General features: G+C 39.6%; 1 protein-coding gene across 4 annotated transcripts in view; it reads left to right on the top strand.

Moving 5' to 3' along the window:
• Window positions 1–19,289, top strand: part of RP1 (RP1 axonemal microtubule associated) — a 177,878-nt gene that overhangs the window by 59,996 nt on the left and 98,593 nt on the right. For 2 of the 4 annotated variants that reach the window (XM_083450883.1, XM_083450884.1), the window contains 7 exons: window positions 2,076–2,278; window positions 9,342–9,428; window positions 11,839–11,971; window positions 12,569–12,720; window positions 13,710–13,864; window positions 15,583–15,641; window positions 17,669–17,713. In XM_083450883.1, the coding sequence (XP_083307009.1) occupies window positions 2,076–2,278; window positions 9,342–9,428; window positions 11,839–11,971; window positions 12,569–12,720; window positions 13,710–13,864; window positions 15,583–15,641; window positions 17,669–17,713 (834 nt within the window). The remainder of the gene's footprint in view (window positions 1–2,075; window positions 2,279–9,341; window positions 9,429–11,838; window positions 11,972–12,568; window positions 12,721–13,709; window positions 13,865–15,582; window positions 15,642–17,668; window positions 17,714–19,289) is intronic. The other 2 variants (XM_083450885.1, XM_083450886.1) reach the window with 1 other exon arrangement.

Raw genomic sequence — 19,289 nt, 5'->3', positions numbered from 1 at the left:
CCTGCAATGCAGGGATCTCAACTAGAGCTTACATGACAAATGGCCATTCAACCAGCTACAAATCCACCGCTCATTGGAAATGGGAGGACCACCTGGAGGAGAATTCTGTTGAGTGGCGGCCCACTCCATTTCCCAGTGGCATGGATGGCAGGAGGCGGCAGCAGAGCACAGCTCTTTCCTATTCATATAAGGCTGAGAAAATCAGAGCCAACAGCCACCTCTAGGCATCCTTCCCATTTCTTGATGAGAGTTTCTCTACAATTGTCATAGGGAGGTCTGGGGTGATCTTAAATGGGAGTTCAGAGCATGTCAGGACAATGCCCAGTTAACCGGGTCCTATATTTTAATTGAGCTCCATAATATTAAATGATTGCATTTGATTAATCAGTTAATGTTGCAGCCCTTTGCTTAATAGTTCTTTCTTCTGCTGCTTCTGTTTTTGTTTTTTAAAAAACAGATTGGAAGTTCTAATAATAGTGATGAGGTTATTTATGTGTTTCAAACTGAGCAATGTATTAATTTTTGTTCCCGGACTCAAAATGTATACTTGAAAGATTGCTTCTTCTTTTTTTCAGCAGTCAGTTTTGAGCACAGAACTAGGGCTTCCACACCATAAATGTTAAATGGTACTTATACTTTCCCACCTTTTTGTGGAAGTAGGAAAGTGTTTGTTCTAACAGTGGATATGCTATCACACATGAGGTGGAATCACACTTTGAGAGCTTCTGCTATCCATTCCCCGCAACCACTTTGCAATAGCACATTTCACAAGATTGCTGTCAGCTTCATTTGCTACTCCTGACACCAACGGATTCTGAATCATAAACTTCACACACACCCTCATTCTTCGAGAAATAAATGATTCAAATAATCCATAATTAGCTTGCACAGGTTTTAAAACAAAGAGCTGCTGTTTCAGTTTTACTGTCTTTCTCCCATGTTCAGTTTTCTGTAACCCATGTTTCAGATTTCAGGTTTCTCAATGCTCATCAGTCAGGTGATTGCACACTTGACTCGAGCTCAACTGCTTCTTATCTTACACCGTTGGGTACCTTTAGGTGTCCGTTCACTATGTTTACAGCAGGCTCCTTTTATGCTATGTTCTTATTTTATGAGATCATAAGACTAACCTGTTGAATCAGGCCAAGGGCCCATCCATTCCGGCATCCGGTTCTCACAGTGGCCAACCAGATGGGAAGCTTGCAAGCTGGACATGGGCACAGGAAACTCTCTCTACCTGCGCTCCTCAGCAATTGATATTCAGAGGCCTACTGCCTGTGACAGTGGAGGTAGAATATAGGCATCCTGACTAGTTGATAGCCTTGTTCTCCATGGAGTTGTCTAATCCTCTTCTAAAGCCATCCATGGGAAAAGGTGTTGACAGCCTAGATCTCAACAGGAAGTGATCTGACCATGACAAGGGACTGATGTCAATGTCCCCCACCTTCAAATCACCCTCTTCCTGAACATTTGAGAAAACAAGGTCCAGAATGTGGCCAGACATGTGCGTGGGGCCGGTGACATCCCCATGGTTGTCATGGCGGTCATGAAGTCCTGAGCTGCCTCAGAGCCAGCTGCCTCAGCATGGATGTTGAAGTCTCCCAGAACCAGCAGTCTGGGAGTCCTCGACACAGTCTCCGAGACCAGCTCTGTCATCTCAGACAGATACTTTAGCATGATAGTTTTCCATGGCAACTATCACTATGTTGGGCACCACTGTTATTTTTGGGAGATTGAGTTATTTGCTCCATGCTGCAGAGGTGGGGATGTTGAAAAAAATAAATCAGTGTCTAATTGGCAACCTGCAGCACATAAACATTTAATCACATGTGGCAGTTGCAACATGGAGTACTTTACTACAGACTCAAAAAGGTGCCCACAGTGTCCTGCACTTGCAAGGACTGCACTTGCTGTCCTTTCCCAAGCTTTCCATGATAGTTACATCAGTTATCCAGAGCACTGTGATTTGCACATATTGTGGTTGTTTTCAGTTCTCTGTCATTGTGTTTTGGGAAAAGGCCTTCAGACTCATGTTTATCCTATTATAACTACTATTGACATTCTGTACTTCACAGAGGATATGAGAAATATCCAAGATGGTGAGTCTCCTTTTCCTTCAGCTGATAAATGGAAAGTGTCAGTGCTGACAGGAAATGCAGGAACCCGAGCAAATGTCACTCTCTGGATATATGGAGACAAAGGGGTTGCTGGACCAATAGCTCTTGGCAAGGACAACAGAGAACAGCTGTTTCTACCCAGGATGGAAGATGCATTCCAGGTAGCTAATATTATTTTGCGACATATTTCCTACCCACACAAGATCATTCTTTCCAGTGGTAGGGAGAAGAACTTCCTCCTATATTTACTGCCTCAAATAAATTTATCTAATGTCTTTGGATTCATCATTAAATCAGCTGAATGTATATAGGAAATGGCAGTTGGAATTCTCTTTCCTGCCATATCTCTGAGAGCAGGGGAAACTGCAGAAGCAAATTGTTTTCATTAAGACAATTAGTTATAAGCAATGGGTTGAAAACTTGTCTTTAAAACAATATGCCTCTGTTGAAATCATAGGTAATGAAAGGAAAGTAAACATCTTGTCTAAGGAAAAGGATATATCGCTTCTGCAACATTTTTTGGTACTGAAATGTCATCTTGTGAACAGTGATGTAAAAGAGGTAATTCATAGCAGGGTCTGTGAAGAGTGATAAAAGGGTTGTTTTCCAGAAAGAAATAAGAAGAGAAAGAAAAGGGCTTCATTATAAGAAGTTACAAGGTACTTGTAGGCAGATTATGCTAGCTTGAAATTTTAGGACCCACTTTACTAAAATATTTCAGTAACTGGAACTGGACCATACTGCTTTCATGTTAGAACTGTCTTGGAACTATTGGAACTGTCCTTGGAAGGACAGGATAAACAGAACCCTTTCTAATCACAGCAGGAGTGACTATCCCTTTCTGAAGGTTAGAAAGAATTTTTCATGTAGCTCATAGGGTGCACTGAACTACTAAAAATCTCTTTCTGTGCCTGTGCCTCTGATTATAGCATCTTTACTATGCTGTACTGATGGAGAAAGGATGCTGATGTTTCACTTAGGATTTCTGTTGGTGGATTTCAACACTATCAAATCTGGAAGACCCGGTCCTTTCTAGCTGGCTTTTACCACCTGAATGCTAGGGCCACATTGCATGTTGTGCCTGCTACAGAACCATAACCCCTGGTGGACACTCTCCTCTCTCCCCCGCCCCCCCTAATGTTTAGGGATATTTTACCCATTGTGACTTGCCATGCCACTGCTAGGACTCAGGGACACAGAAACTAACAAGGTGATGTTGCAAAATCACAGGGTGTAGTGTTCCTCCCATTACACACGATGGTTGAGAATTCTGTTTTCAATGGCATGCCTGTGGGACAAGTAATGTAGGGGAGAGTGTAGGGATTTGGCCTTTGCTGAGCTGGCCTCACCTATCTCTGGCTGAGGTAGTTTGGCTCTCTTCTCTCCTCACTCCCAGGGACCTTCATAAACAGCCTGCTTGAACATCCAGAGAGGTAAAGATTGTGGTGATTTGAACTACGTTTTTGTGGCTTGGTTGCCAGGCATAAAGGTCAGACTTGCTGCCAAAATTGTTCAAACTGTTCTGGAATGTGAATTGACTGCTGCTGTTGTGCCACCTTCAAATGTTGATCTGAAAAATCTGGTAGTGATCCTGAAATCCAGCAAGCTGTTGACAGTTCCACTTACTACATCTGCCCACATGAAGAAACATTACGTAGCTTCTTGACATCTGCGTTACAAGCCAAATCAATTGTAGTCTCATGAGCCACAGAGCAAATTATATTTTCTCTCTCACTCAAAACAGGAATGATTATTTTTTGAAGCCTTTAAAATTCAAACCCAGGAAACAGTGTAATCAGAAGCAAAACACAATTGCAGAAAACGTAAATTTTTTTTAAAAAGAAAGAAAGAAAGAAAGAAAGAAAGAAAGAAAGAAAGAATAATAGGAAACAGAGAATAGGGAAATTAATTTATGCGTAGTAAGAGCATGCCAGAATTCATACTGACAACCAGATTTGTCATGGATATCTGCTACTCAGAATTAGAAAAATAGATCTACAAAATGAATTTTCTTCAGCAGGATTTACATGCAGCTAGTAAAGATACAGTCATCCCTATAAGTTGGCATGAAGAAGGGATGGCTAAAAGCCTTCACCACATTTGTTGCAAATGAACCCAATGCTTTTAAACAATACCAAGTCAAACAGCCCAGCTATTCTATTCCACAGACTGAAAAGAATTACAAACTTTCACCTAAACTTGTATTGGAGGGACTTTTAAAATCTGATTGTGTAGAATGGATGGGATGTTTATAGTTGTTCTTGTTAGATACTTTTTATATGCTTTGTGTAGCATAAATAGCCACAGTGAAAGTTCTGGAGATTTTTGCTTTTGAAACCTGTGTTTAAAGATCTCTGGGATTTCCTCTCCCTCAACTAGTGAATTATTCATAACCAATATAGGTAATAGCATGTCTGCAGCACTACCTTTCCGCAGAATACATGGATTCCCTGAGATACGAGTATATTGACCTGCCGCAAATCAGATACTACCTAGTATTGTTGTGTTCTGAGGATATTGATCTTACCGGTGTGGGTGTGTGGGTGTGAGTACCCTGGGCATTCAAGCTCTTTGTGCTGACCTGATTTTGCTTTATGCCTGATATAACCAATGCCTCTATAAAGGATTGCTATTAAAGAGACAAAGATGATCTGATAGGGAATGTGACCAGGATTTGACTGGCTCCTCAATTACACCATTATCTAGTACCAGTGATTCCTATGAATATTGCAAGCCACAGAAACCACATTTATTTTAATTATAGAATTTGCTGTTCTCCACTTTCTTTATTCTGATTTGCTATCATGCATGTCAAGCTAGAGGGATTAGAAATTTGAAGTAGGATTTGAAAGTTATTGGCATCATCACAGATAATAATAGATAAGAATGGGGTAGGGGAGTTATTTGCAGCAGCTGCTCCCACAACCAACTCCTTAGTTGACATCCCAGATCTTCTCACTTGCTAAATAGCTGTCAGGCTGCAAACACATTTTTTGTCTCAGTAACTAGGAAGCAGGAACAGGGTATGAGTCTTAGTTCCTTAACGTTGTAAGCAATTAGACGTGGTTGTATTTCATCATGGGAAGGATGGAGTTAGCTGTGACCTAGATAGGAACTGCAATTGAGTGGGAGAAATTAGGAAGGCTTAAGACCCAAGGGAAGCAGTCATACAAGGCAGACCTGGAAAGGAAGGGTCTGCGAAACAATAGACAATGTAACAGAGAGAGTGAGAGATGAATCTCTGGGAAACAAGAATAACCATGGATGAACTGAGTCTTTGGCTTTTCACAGGGAGCATTGGATGCCAAGAAGTGTGCACCCAGCATAATGGCAGAATTTACCCTGCAAGTAAACAGCACAAACGATCTAGCAAGAACTGCTGTTCTGCAATATCAATTTATTTCAATAGGTCTTGAACAAAAGGAGCCCAATTAAAGTTCCAGGAGGTTTGTAGCAGCAGGGCTTGCTTGGACACAAAACTCTGGAGGTGGTATCCATACTCAGAGTGGACCCATTGAAATCAGTGTGGTTTGATTAGTACATGGCCAATGTGAATCTGAGCTTTGAAATTGCATGAGCAATCCTTATGATGCCATGCTCCTTCCACCCCTCTCCTTCAGGTACTCCCTTTTAATCAGTTATTTCCACTTATGCAGAAATGAAAACAGGTGTGCATGATCTTGGTTTGATTACATAATTTAAACTTATTTAAATTTAATCTTATTTGGGGTCTTATCCAGCACTTTGGAGTTTGGGGCCTTGCACACTAATGTAGTCATGGGTGGGGAGAAGATGTGCACCTCAGCATGAGACTCTTATTCTCAGATCGTGGACTTGAGACCCACATTGGGCAAAATATTCCTGCATTGCAGGGGGTTGGGTATGATGACATTTATGGTCCCTTAAAACATCTACAATTCTATGATTCTATCTCCTTTCCCCCTCTCCTGACCATGTGCTTAATCAGAGTTCTAAACTCTAATTAAACATGTAATCAGGAAGGAGAAGTGAGATTACATCTTCTCCCCCCAACACAAGTCGGTTGGGAGGAGGAAAGAAGAAGATGCACACAGGCTCCTTGCGAAATTCCTTACCAGCAGACATCACCCCCCTTGACAGGTGGATCTGATCCTATCTGCAGTGAACCAGGGTTGCCACAACCTAATCCAATTGAAACCTGGATCAATCTGAATCAACTTGGTTTGGTTTAGAATCAGATTCAGCCACATCTGGTGCACAAACCTAGTTTAAACCATAGTTTGCTGGTTCAAATGTGATACTAAACTGTGGTTTCTGCAAAAGCGGAAGTAACTGAGTAAAATTAGAATTTGCAAGGGGCGGGAGAAGGCTGTATGTGCAAGGCACATTCATGTGATATCAAACCATAGTTTGGCAGCACATGTGAGGCAGCACACTGTCTTGGTAGGTTAAGATTCTATACAATGAAGAAAAGTACTGTAATAAATGAGCAGAAAGGATAAGTGGACAGCGTTATTGAGGGTTTTTTAAAATGGGAACTAAGAGGAAAGCTACTCTAATAAGTTCTTTAAGGTAGAAAGTGATGGTTGAGCAGGAAAAGAAAGAAAACATATCAGAGGAACCTGCCTCCAGTTTTTATTCAGAAGAGCAATCATTTGATAAATAATTTGACAGAAGATCTGTTTTTTAAGTGTTGAAAACCTCTTCTTGTAGTGCAGTGTATACATGAAGTCGTTTATTTCCAGGTTTAATAATGGTAGTAGTTTAGCTTCAAAAACACCTGAGATAAATGGAATACAGCTGGACTAGAAAAAGTGTCCTTTGTCTTCAGAGAACTGCAGAAAGCTTTTCCGTTCACATGTAGTATGTCCATAACTAAAATGTTATGGTTTTGTCACCAATATTTCCCCCTGTATGTATCTTTGCTTAATTTATCTGCTTCACCAAAGTGTTGGACTTTATCTCCCAACCAACTTACAGGTTTCCTAAGAATCTTGCTACCAGTTTGCTTTAGGGTTAGTTGATATATTTTTTAGAAATTCTTCTGCCATCTTTCTTCATATATTTCTGACTTGTATATATATTTGTTTTTTTATCAGGATTTTTTTGAAAACAGCCTGTCTTTTTGCGTTTTAAATGCTTTTGTTTGTTTTGCCAAAAGTGCCATAAGATCTGGTATGTCTGAGAGAGAAATATTCCTAGTGACTATATAAAGCATTCATTACAACTTCAAATTTGTACCATTTGCATCTCCTTTCCAAATGCAACCAGAGTATAAATAGGAGTAACCAAAAAGCAGTCACCCTTTGCTTGAGTTTCTGTAATAAGTGGAAAAGTCTTGAGACAGGACCTTTCTTCTGGGCAGGGAGTCACAAAAGGGAGACGGTCAACTGCATATTGAAATCTGATGAAGGAACTGGTGGACCCTGGAAATTTCTTCAGTCTTCATAACTATCCTAGGTCCTTTTTCTTTATATTGATTGTTAATCTTATTTGATGCTGCATTTAAATAAGAGGCTTCCCCCCCAACATTGTACTGCTTGTCAACAACAAATGGGAATTTTAATGACTAATCCCAGGTGTAACAAAACTTATCATCTTCATCTAATCTTTGTCAATTATCTGTGTTTAATTACAAGCAATTAATATTGTTCAGATTCGTCACAACCAGTTAATCTGAGTGTATCAGTAGACAATTGTATCAGTCAGTTAAGAAAGAATTATATCATTATTATTTGAGGCTTTTTGTAAATAATCAATGTGCTTTGGGTCCTTAATAATTCAGTCATTGGTTTTCTTCATTTGATTGATTTTATTTGGCTACAGCATTTGTATGCTCCCCCATAAGATGAATTGCAATTTATACTTAAGAAAACAAATGCAAAAGAAAACATAAAAGCAACACCAGTGCAGCAGAAACAACACACATACATCTCAATTAAAACACAGATAAAAAAAAAAGATTGATTAGAACTCACCCCAGAACTGGCCCTACTGAACATCTTCCAAGATCACAACAACCACTCATGTTATCCAGAGCTCATAACCCACCTACTCTCAGCAGCCAGAAGCCTCAGAGCCAGACACTGGAGAAAACTGTCAGGAGTAAACATGGACCAATGGTATCAAATTGTATGGAAACGGCCTTACTAGAAAAGCTAACCAATATTTTTTTCTCAGTTTGTTTCAGTTCCATAATAAATTAATATATTGTCATAAATAGTCAGTTATCCCTAATTATTTGTAAATTTGTTGTTTTAAATTCACTGGTAATCCACTACCTTGGTTCAATAAGAAACCATACTATCCCTTCGTTAAAAATGAATGGATCTCACCAAGTTATATCACTGTGGTCTAAATCACCACTTCTCTGCTTCTTCTGCCTTTTGATATTCAGAATTCAAACACCCAATCTTTCCTCTGTCTTTCCTCTCTGTCTTGTTCAGCCCACAAGGCCAAGACAGGTAATATATCAAAGAGACACAAACGGTCTCCAACCTGACTCCTTCAAACAGCTTCTTCCGTGCAAAGCCAAAAGTGCAGGTGGCAGCATCACACTTTGGCACATGCCCAGCTCCTCATGCCAGGTGTCACGCCCTGTCAGAATGCCACAAGGAGCTAGAAATCAGGCTAGTGAAGAACTTGGGCTGCAAGTACACACCTCTTTCACCCGAGGAGTTAGGATGAATTACACAGAGTACCTGTTGAAACAACAAAACCAGCAGGCACCCTCAACCCCCCAAATCCACGCTTCTCAACCCACAGAAAATTAGGCTAAAATAATTGTTGCATTTTGTTTTGACGAGAGTTGTTTGCTGCTTTGGGGAAGAGGGCTTGAAAGAGGCCTTAGGTTTCTCTCTCTCTTTTGCAACACACCTCTTAATGTCGAATTTGCACCAAAGTTTGATGTTTATCAGTCAGTCTCTCTGACTTTGTCAGCTTCTTAGGGGTGAAAGACCCCATATTGAGACACTGAGACATTGAACACTGGCATCCCATACTTTAACAGAAACTGTGATAGACTAACCATTCTGATTAACCATCCTAATCAGGTGTTCACAACCATATATAGGATGTGATGGAAAAATAATGAAAAGTAGATTGTTGTGTGCATGTATGTATGTCCATATCACATGGCACTTTGTATGCATAATGGTGACTCCATGCTGCAGGCCATGTACAGAATTGCTGTTTTTTTCTGTTATGCCATAGTTGATATATTGTATCTGTCTTTTTACAATTCAGGTTGAAATAAAACATATTGGAAACATCTACAAAATCAGAATAGGGCATGATGGAACAAGCAAACAGCCAGAATGGATGTTGGAAAAGGCAAGATTTTTGATCTATTTTCTGGGTGCTTCTATAGTTGGTTAATGATTCATTTTATTGACTCCCCCCCCCCCCAATGTTAGACTAGCCATTCTAAAAACAGCAGTGCTTATATAACATTTCTATCTAAGAAGAAAAGCACAGCTTTTCACTATGCAGTATTAGGTACAATGCAAATGGAGCTTTGATATACTCTGAATCTTAGGTTCAACCCACTAACTAAAAGCCCAATCAATTTTTCTCCTTACATGCAATTACATAACAAAAAGTGCTTTTAAAAAAGAAAACACTTTCCAGTTGTGACTGTGCTCTTAAGGCTCAGGACTCATTCCATTAATAAAATACAGTATACTATATGAACATTTGTCAGTTATTTTTAAAAGCACAGGTTACTTATTGAATTCACTGTTGATTGTTGAGGGATGCAGGTGATTTATTGGTACTAGTTTTGTTTTTATAAATAAGCACAACCTCAGAGCTCTACATAATGTCTTCTTATTTGAGGCACCCAAGAAACTGATATGTTTTCATTCATAACATGCATTTCTACCGCCTAAGTGTATGTGATCTATAAATGCTGATTCATGTGATTGATTTAAAACTTTCAAAGCATTAATGGCCCCACTCCACCAAGCACTGCTGTAATATAATCAGTATTCATTTCAGTGGTGCTTATTCCATGCTTATATACTGTAGTTGCTGAAGATGTGAGTTGAGAAGTTCTTGGTTCAAATCTCATCTTAGCCATAAAATCACTAAATCCTACTCTTCTGTACTCAGAAGTCCCACTGAGTTCAATAGCTCTTGCTCCCTGGTAAGTGTGCACAGGATTGCTGCCTAAGTAGCATTAAGCAAAGTGACTATCTCTGACAGCCTCCTTTATGCAATATGGAAATTAATAATATTGGCTTCCCTTGCAAAATTGTTGCAAAGATTACAACATGATAATGTATTTGATTGTGAAGTGCTTTGAGCACTCAAAGTGAGCCCTCTAAATACTCAAGAACGACAGCCGTAATCATTGTTTGTGTTAACTACGCCCCTTCTCTGCTCAGTTTACTTTTTGCACAGTTTGCACAGTTGCTCTGTATGCCGTCTGGCTCTGGTGTCCATGACTTGAGTAAAGGCCTTTACCCATCAATTGCTCTTATCTATCACTCTCTGGATCAGGAAGCATAGGTGAAAATGGATGTGCATCTAAATGCATTCTGTAATGCAGAATGTGCTTCTCTGCATCACATGAGTGTCTGAACGTGCACCCTGTTGAAATGGATGTGATGCTGATAGATGAGTTCTGCATTTCAATATGCATCGAACTTGCAGGCCTTCTGGGTCTAATCCAGTACATGATTTGTGTGCAAAAGTCTGTTTCAGTGCACAAACCTCCCTCTTTAGTTTAGGGCAATTGTGCTGGGAGCAACATCCTGTTTTGACTCACAAGCACGGCATAGTGCTGAAGGTCATAAAATCGCCCCAGTGCCACAACCCTGTCTATATGGTTTTAAAAAATAAAACAAAAGACTTATTTTCTCATGTTTTGCTCACAGCATCTGGTATTATATTGGAATATTTATTCATGCTACAATGTAGTACTCTTTCGGAACTCAATACATATCTGTGTCTTGCCTGGGTAGCTGGCTCCTGTAGCACCATGCCCATGTTTTATTCTGACATTTTAACTTACAAGCTGAAATCTTAAAACTTGAATCATGTAGTAACAATAGTTTCCAACATCAGCTCAAGGACCTTAACTTCAGAACTTTAGAAACAGTAAGCCCAGATGTACTGGAAACAGTTCAGTTCAGCTCCAATTATTTCAGGGATTCTTCTCCCCCCCCACACACCTTGTCTTGTTTGCTTCACTTTTCTTAAACATCTGAGTCCAAGGCTCAAAACAGTAGCTTTTGCTTTTCAAAGGGTAACTTTCAATCAAGGCAACAAATAACATATTGGAAAACTGTGTTTTCTAGCATTGCAGCTAACGTTTGCCCTTGCGGAAAAGCTATACCAGTAAACATGCAAAATTCTAGCATTGAATGAAGCCATCAAAATTGCACCTGAAAATTTTATGTCAAAATGAAAATATTCAATTTTTAAATGCAACTTTTTCTAAAAAAAGAATTAAATTGATACTCCCTTCTGTGGTTAACTATATGAGCGTGGGTGTTCTTGTGCTGTTGTTTTTCCTTTCCATTATTAATCCTCAGGTTATTTCCAGATAAATCCTGTGGTATGTTAATAATTATAATGGGTAGTAATTGACAATTTATGAAGTGGAATTTATTTATTTATTTATTTATTTATTTATTTATTTATTTATTTATTTTAGTTACATCCCAGTGCAGCAGAGAAGCACAGTGATAAAACTACAAGTATAAAGGTTTTTGCTGTTTTTTCCCTCCTTTCATAGGTAACCCTACAACATCTAAAGAGTGGAAAAATTCTGAATTTTTCAGCAAACAAATGGTTGTCAAGGAGCAGAGGGAATGGAGATACTCTGTGTGAACTTCCAGTAGTGGAAAAAGGAAGAAGCCTTTATCCATGTAATAGCATATTCTTTCTTCAAAGAACCATAATAATTAATATTACAACTATTACCAAATGAGATGGCTTTCACAAAGATCATTGCACACAATCCTGTCAATGCCAACCACTCATTCGAATCAGTGGGGCTTCACAATAGTATCCATGTTTGTTTGTTTATTTATTTGATTTCATTTATGAATCGCTTTATGAAGCACCAACAGAAACAAACTAAAAGCAATTACGCAACCCACCCACACACCATGTATTTACGGAAGGTGCTGCCAACCTTTTCGAAACTGTTGTGGGCACAGCAATGTGTATGTGCCACAGTTATGCATGCACCATGTAGGTGCATGTATGTACCACATGTGCATGTGTGGACATGCACAAAAGAAGATTTCTTTCAAGCCTGGCCCCAGTGGTGTGAGGAGCAGGAGGAATAGAACTTGGTAGGTCCCAGGGAGGGCCTCTTATGTGCCCCATGAGTGTTAGGTTGACGATGCATGCTGTGTATTTAAGCATGAGCCTGAAGGTTAAGTGTAACATGACATTACACTCAGTTTGTATGGTTTCAAATTATTTGCATCTTTTAAAATGTTGGTTGTCTTCTCTAGCTGTGAGTTACCAGGTTTATGTGTACACGGGGCACTTGGAAGATGCTGAAACAGATTCTTCTGTTTATTTATGCATATATGGAGAAAGAGGAGATTCTGGTTTGAGACTTCTTCACAAATCGGACAAGACGGTGAAATTTCAGAGAGGAATGGTAAGCCTGCTGAAGAGAAGCAGTATACTCCCATTTCAGACCAAATGAAAGTGGTTTTAATACACAGCATACTTAACACTAGGTTCTGAAGGAAATTGAGTCAAATTTTGCATCACTTTCTTTACTAACACTTGGTAAACTATAATACCTTGCATACCGTTTTTGAGAGAGAATATCAGTATCAGGAAAAGCAGGATCCTATAAATAACTGATAAAAGAAATTGAAGGAAAATAGAAAAGAGAAAAATAAGGCAGCAAGAAAGACTTTTGGGATGGTTGTGAAAAGTGAAGAAAAGGTAGACGAGAGAATGTGATAGTTCAGGTTAACTGATTTGTTCATGTGGCTTGCACTTTCAGTATCTTAGAAATTCACCTGTGGAATCGCAAGCCAAACAGTGCAGACAGAATTGGAAAAGCTCTATTAGTCACACTTCTAGAAACTCTATTTTAAGTTGAGAACCTCAGTAAAACTTCCATTAAATAATATTTCTGAATGGGAATAGAATCATAATTTCATATGTTTTGATCAGATAGATCATCTCAATGTGTAGCATTGAAAATGGGGGTATTCCTCAATCCAGCACTGTTATTTGATGCTGAGACTGAGGCTGAGGCTTCAGCTAGAAGTGTCTATTACCAGCTTTGTCTGGTTCACCAGATATGGCTGTTCCTGGAGAGGGACAGCTAACCCACAGTAATTTTCATCTTCCCCACTCATAATAATATCTTCCTCTGTAATATTTTGGACTGTTGTTGAGATATTTTATAGTTCTTTGTTTAGAAAGGATATAAAGAAAGACTAATTATTACTAACAAGAAATATTATTTCCTTTTAAAGCCAATGGGAATTCTTGCATGACTTTTGGGAAGTGGTTAATCAAGCTTTCTCAATAGTGTTTGCAGCATAATGTTTCAGCACTGAGCTGGTTGTGACCTTTGGTTATTATTGACTGCATAAATGTATATGAAACCTGTTTCTTGCCTTTTAGGTCGATCGGTTTGAAATACAAGCTGTGTCACTTGGAAGACTACAGAAGGTGCTGTTGTGCTGCAAGGCCTATAGCATGTCACAGTATTGGTACTGTGAGAAAGTAGTCATCAGAGAACCTGAGAAAAACTCAGAATATATTTTCAACTGTGAAAGGTTGTATTTCATTAAAAGTCTTCATCTAAAAGTAACTTTCCTAACACCTTATTTCCTAAGTGGAATCTAATGCCTCTTTAAAAGTTTTAAATTGATTACGTTTTTTAAAAAAACAACAACTTTGAAATACAAACAGAAGCAGTGATGGAGCCTTTGGACCATCTCATAAGTCCTATAAAAGAAGTAACTTTGCATTTCTGTATGGAGTTTGAAAGGTTTTTAGATTAAAGATCCACATGGAAATGGGATGGCTTTTGTCCCATTCCCACGCAGAACTAGGACAGATGGGACTTCAGTAAGACCTTCCCTCCCTAATACAGAAATACAATACCCTTTTCAACACAAGCTCCCACACCTGCTCTAACAAATACTACCCCATTGTTTCCTTTTTACTCAGCTACCTTATTCAGCAAAAGCTCCTCCAGCATAGACCATGTCTTCCCTACCACTCTTAAACCGTTGACTACCAAGATATTTCTTGCTGCCAAAATGCATGACTTCGAATAACCTTTAAGAATTTCAGCTAACTGTTCTTTTGTCTGGTTTTATATTTAGAAGCCTAACGGTTTTTTATCTTTTAGTTTTGCATGAGCAATATGTGCATATATAGTAATCAGTCCTTCACAATATCTAGCACCGAAGTAATCAGCCGCTTCATATATTTGATTAGCTAGGGCCCTTTCCTGCTTGAAGCTCAAAATCACTATCAGGGTGCTGAGTTCTTTTATTTGCCTTCCAAATGGTTCTCTTCCAAGTCAAATGTACTTGTTAGTGTTTAGAGGATGCGTGATGCATTTTGCTTCCTTAAAACAGAGCTCCCAAATGGTGCTGCTCACTCCCCTGCTAGGGCCAAAACTTTAAAAAGCCTTGTCTCACCTTTCAGACCCCATTTTTTTGTCTTCATCCACTCACCTCCCACCAGACATGGCGCCAGCTGCCCCTGTCTCATGGCAGGACCAGCTCTGGAGTCCAGACCCCAACAACAAGACTCTTTTCACTTCATGGGCCCTTCCTTGCAATGGATCCCTTGGCTGTTCTACTGTTTTTCTCCATTCTGTGAAGTGAGCAGACAGATGTGGTTTGTCAGTCTGAAACATCTCTGATACAAAGCATCCTTGGAAAGGGAAAAATGCTTAGATAGTTCCAGATATGTACGCACCATCTGGAGTTTCATTGGAAATTGAGTTTCTGATACTGCAGTTATCTTCTTTATGCTTCTTGTGACCTACATGGCTCTGATCCTGCTTAGGATGTGCTTATAATTGAAGTTTAGCAAAGCCATGGTATGATAGGGCAAATTAGCAGTACTTAGTGAGATAAAAGGTAGAGCATTCTATAATTCAAAGGGCTGTACCAGAATGAGATTTGTTTGCTGAAACCATTTATTTACCATATTAAAAGGTGACATAATGATAGTCATTTCAAAAAACTTAATATTTCTGAAATGGTCTGTTGTGTTTTGCATTGCTCCTGCAAGGGAGTGTTGTCCAAGCTTCCCATAAATTAAGGGCTGCTGTATGATAATTGCATGTGTTTCACATGCAAATATTTCATTATCAATGTTAAAAGCTTTGTAGGACTTATGGAACAATTCCTATCCTGTGCAACATGTTCACTTGAAGAAATTATCCCAGTTAGACTAATGCTACGTATGGAAATAACAAAACTTACTTCATTTTCTTTATTTCATTTTGTTTTTTCTCTTCTCCTACTCTCAGGTGGCTGCCATTTACCTCCCAAGGCACAGTTCATTCAGAAATTGAACTCTCTGCTCAAGGTAAATGATACAATTAAAATATGGAGGTGGAGGTGGAGATCCTAAACACAGTGGGACTTACGTCTGAGTAACATTGCATAGGACTGCTCTGTAAATCAATTTGCTGTTTGCATAAAGGAAAATGGAAGCCAAGTGGCCCACTTGATTTTAGAGGCTAGCAGGGTGGGGGTTATAAAACAATTGGGACAAAGGGAGAATTTGCAGGCTGGGGTGGGAGGGTTAAGCACCCCCCTTCCTGGGGGGGCCACTAGGGGCGCATCGGAAGATGGCTGACAATAACATCTCTCCGACCCACACGAGGTAATTAGGAGGCTGTGATGGGAGTAAATAGCCTCCCTACCCCCCCAAGGTTGTGGGGGGGCTGCCCTTGCCTGCTGTGCCCTATACCACCCCCAAATTTGTGGGATGGGGGCACTAGGCAGAATGCCCTCCTGTGGGATCTCGGCGCTCCTGGACGCTGTCTCTATTCCGCGCCACTAGCTGCAAGAACTTAAAAAGAAACAATTAGGATGAAGCGAATGCACATATTTCAAGGAAGGAGGGGGAGTAAAGACTGCTAACTGAAGAGATCTCTGATAAACAAGATGAGTCGGAGGAACAAGAATAAATCATGAGAAGATACGCCAAGACTCGGTATGGCAAAGGGACTCGATGGGGGAGGGGGGGGGACTTTCCTTTCTTTCCTCTATGTGATTAAACAGGAATCCCCCCCCCCTCACAAGTCAGAAATATTGTTTTAATGACTTAAGCTGTGGATTTAAGACTATGTGGAGATAAATTTTCTAACCAAAGCATGTTTTAAGAAGATAGTGGAATGTATAAGAGCTTTGGAATGACGCAGTTAAAAATACCGTCGCCATGTTGGCAAGCTCTGTCGGAGGACTTGAGTCTGGGAGGAGAAATAGAGTTGCTTTTGTATTGTGTGTGAGACTCCTCAGAGGGACTTAAGAACGACAGTTTGCGAGATAAATGATGGAAAGAGCGATGTTATTTATGAAAGTAATGATATATGGAAACCATCTCGATATGAGGATTGGACGAACGGAAAAATTCACACAGGATTACAATTGGGGTTTATCTGCTTAAGGAGATTATCAGAAGAGATCATAAAGAAAAAAAGAAAAAATATATACCAACAAGATGAGATGTGGAAACAGCAAGATAAGACTGGATAGAATTATGAACTTTATTTGGACTGATTTGGATATTAATGCAGCAGCAAGAAGATGATCGGAATCCCCCTTCGGAACTTGAAATATGGGTCCCCTCAACAAAAAATTAAAATTCGGCTTTGTAATTCGGAATTTATGTGATGTGATTTGATTTGATTGGTCAGTTAATAATATTTTTTTTACAAAAAGCACCCCCTTCCTGCTTGCAATTTTTCTTTGCCTTTGCTCTCTGCTCCTGTATTAGCATAAAGATGGAAACTATGTAACACCAGGACAGAAACCCTTGTTTTCCTTAAAACTTATAGTATGTGTCTTATCTGCAACTGCACAATAAGTTACCGGTAGGTGTGTTGCTGCAGGTAAATGCAATGCAATGCCCCTTTCACCTCTGGCCTTCCAGCTAGTAATGATTCATGAGCATATGTACCAACAGCTGTCATGACTTCTCTTCATCCCTGATAATCACTGCATATGACCTTGCATAGCTATTCTATGGTAATAGCAGCAAGGGGCCATCACTGCAGGAGTACCAGTGACCAGCCAATGATCAGTTTCCACTACAGGTATAATGGTCCAGGTATTTCTGTACCTATACCACCAGATCTTCTATACTGCAGTGAGTTATGGGCAGAGCATAAAGCAGTAATTACCACTTATTTAGTGTACTATGTCAAAGGACCATTCTTGGTTACTGTTTTCAAATGCTTCTACAATCCCCATATTGGTTTGTGAAAGAATACATTTTCCTCTGTAAAAGCAGAAGTGTTAATATATGAACGCCTCCTCCCTCCTTCCACTTTTCATTGTAACCTGACAACTCTATTATTAACTGCACTGATGTTTTATTTTTGGCAGAAATGCAAATAAATCATCAGCTGAAAATGCAAGAGGAAGAAAATGGTAAATTCATCTTCTGCTTTCTATCATTTAATCAAGACTAAGGCTGAGCTGAAACGAGTAGGGGTGGGCTTTCCGTGATTATTTCCAAAGTCTCACCTTTGAGGGCAGGGGGATTGCAAACTGGAGTGACAGTGTTCATGGTTCCATTAACTCCACAGTCCCCATTCCTGCCCTCATTTTGAATTAGCCTTTTGATGTCATCATAAATTCAAATCTCATCACAAAGTTGATTCAGAAAGTGTACAAGGCTTTCTACTTTCACTCTGACCTTGTGACATTGTGTTCATGATATGATCCTGGATTGGCTGGGATCTCATTAACAGGCACTTGAAGAAAAAATAATAATGGCGCCAGGCAGCAGATTGGACAGAAAAGTAGCCCCACCTAGGAGGTGAACAGGTTGTGACTAAACTTAATCACATTTAAGCACAGCAGCAGGTGGGTGGAATTTGTATCCTAGAGTGAAGAGAATGTGTGATTTGGTCCATCTTGGATCCCGTAAGCACAGTTGAAGTAGTATCCTGCATTGGCCCCTAAACTGATGAACATTTAATATATTGTCAAGAGAAAGTTTTGAAAACATGTATTCCTAATATGCAATTATATTCCACTATCTTTATTTCAAATGCAGTCTGTCTGATGAATTGATAATTATATTCGAACCTATTATGCAAAAATATGTGCAAAATGACAGCTTTCTTATGTAAACATCTACATAGATGCATAAATAGTATTTTCAAACAACTAGCTTTGTCTTCAGTACTTGCATGTATTTCTAAGAAGAGATATTATTTCTTTGACAGTGGAGTACCTTTTTATGGATCATATCTGTTTTAAATTAGGCGGCTGGCATCAGGTACACACTCACAGACCTGCTCATAGTCAAGTGTTACTAGTGTTTGTAACCCCATGCCCAAAATCACAATCTTCTGCAGTATCCCTACTTTCAGGCATGTGCTGCCATCTATTCACATCCCCAGATCTTCAAGAGCACCAATTTACAGATGACATACATGTGACATTTGTAGAATGCAGCCGCTGAGTGGCAAGTGATCCCAGTCCTTGCCGTAATATGTAGATTCATTTATTTGTGTCAAAAGAAATCTAGGGTGCATGCTTGGCTTTTGCCCGCTTCTCCAGTGGCAGGGGGAGATGAGGGAAGAGACTGGGAAGCTACTGAGAGAACAGGAGAAAAAATACACGGGGAAGAATGCACCCAGGAGGCGCTTACTTGCAGGATGTTAGGGTCTTCTATCCATAGGGTTGAGTTGAGGATAAGGTGTTCTCCTCTGCTGAAAATACCAGCTCTAGGAAATAGGAAAACTTTGGCTAAGGCCAAAGCTCTGGTTGACATAGTGGAGTGAGCTTTCTAACAAGAGGAAAGAACATCTAACAAGTTATTTAAAATATTTATGTGATGCTTTTCCAAGTCTCATTGTGGCTTTCAAAAAAAGAGAGAGAGCAAACATTTTAAAACATAATAAGTATAATACAGCATTGACTGGGAAGACTCAACCATCTACCAGTGAGGCACTGCCCCATTTTCCACCTACGTGGGAGTGGAGACCATCAAACC

This window comes from Podarcis tiliguerta (genome assembly GCF_965153285.1).
Source record: "Podarcis tiliguerta genome assembly, chromosome: 7".
Taxonomy (NCBI): domain Eukaryota; kingdom Metazoa; phylum Chordata; class Lepidosauria; order Squamata; family Lacertidae; genus Podarcis; species Podarcis tiliguerta.
Note: the sequence above shows the minus strand (reverse complement) of the source record. Positions and strands in the feature narration are given on the sequence as shown.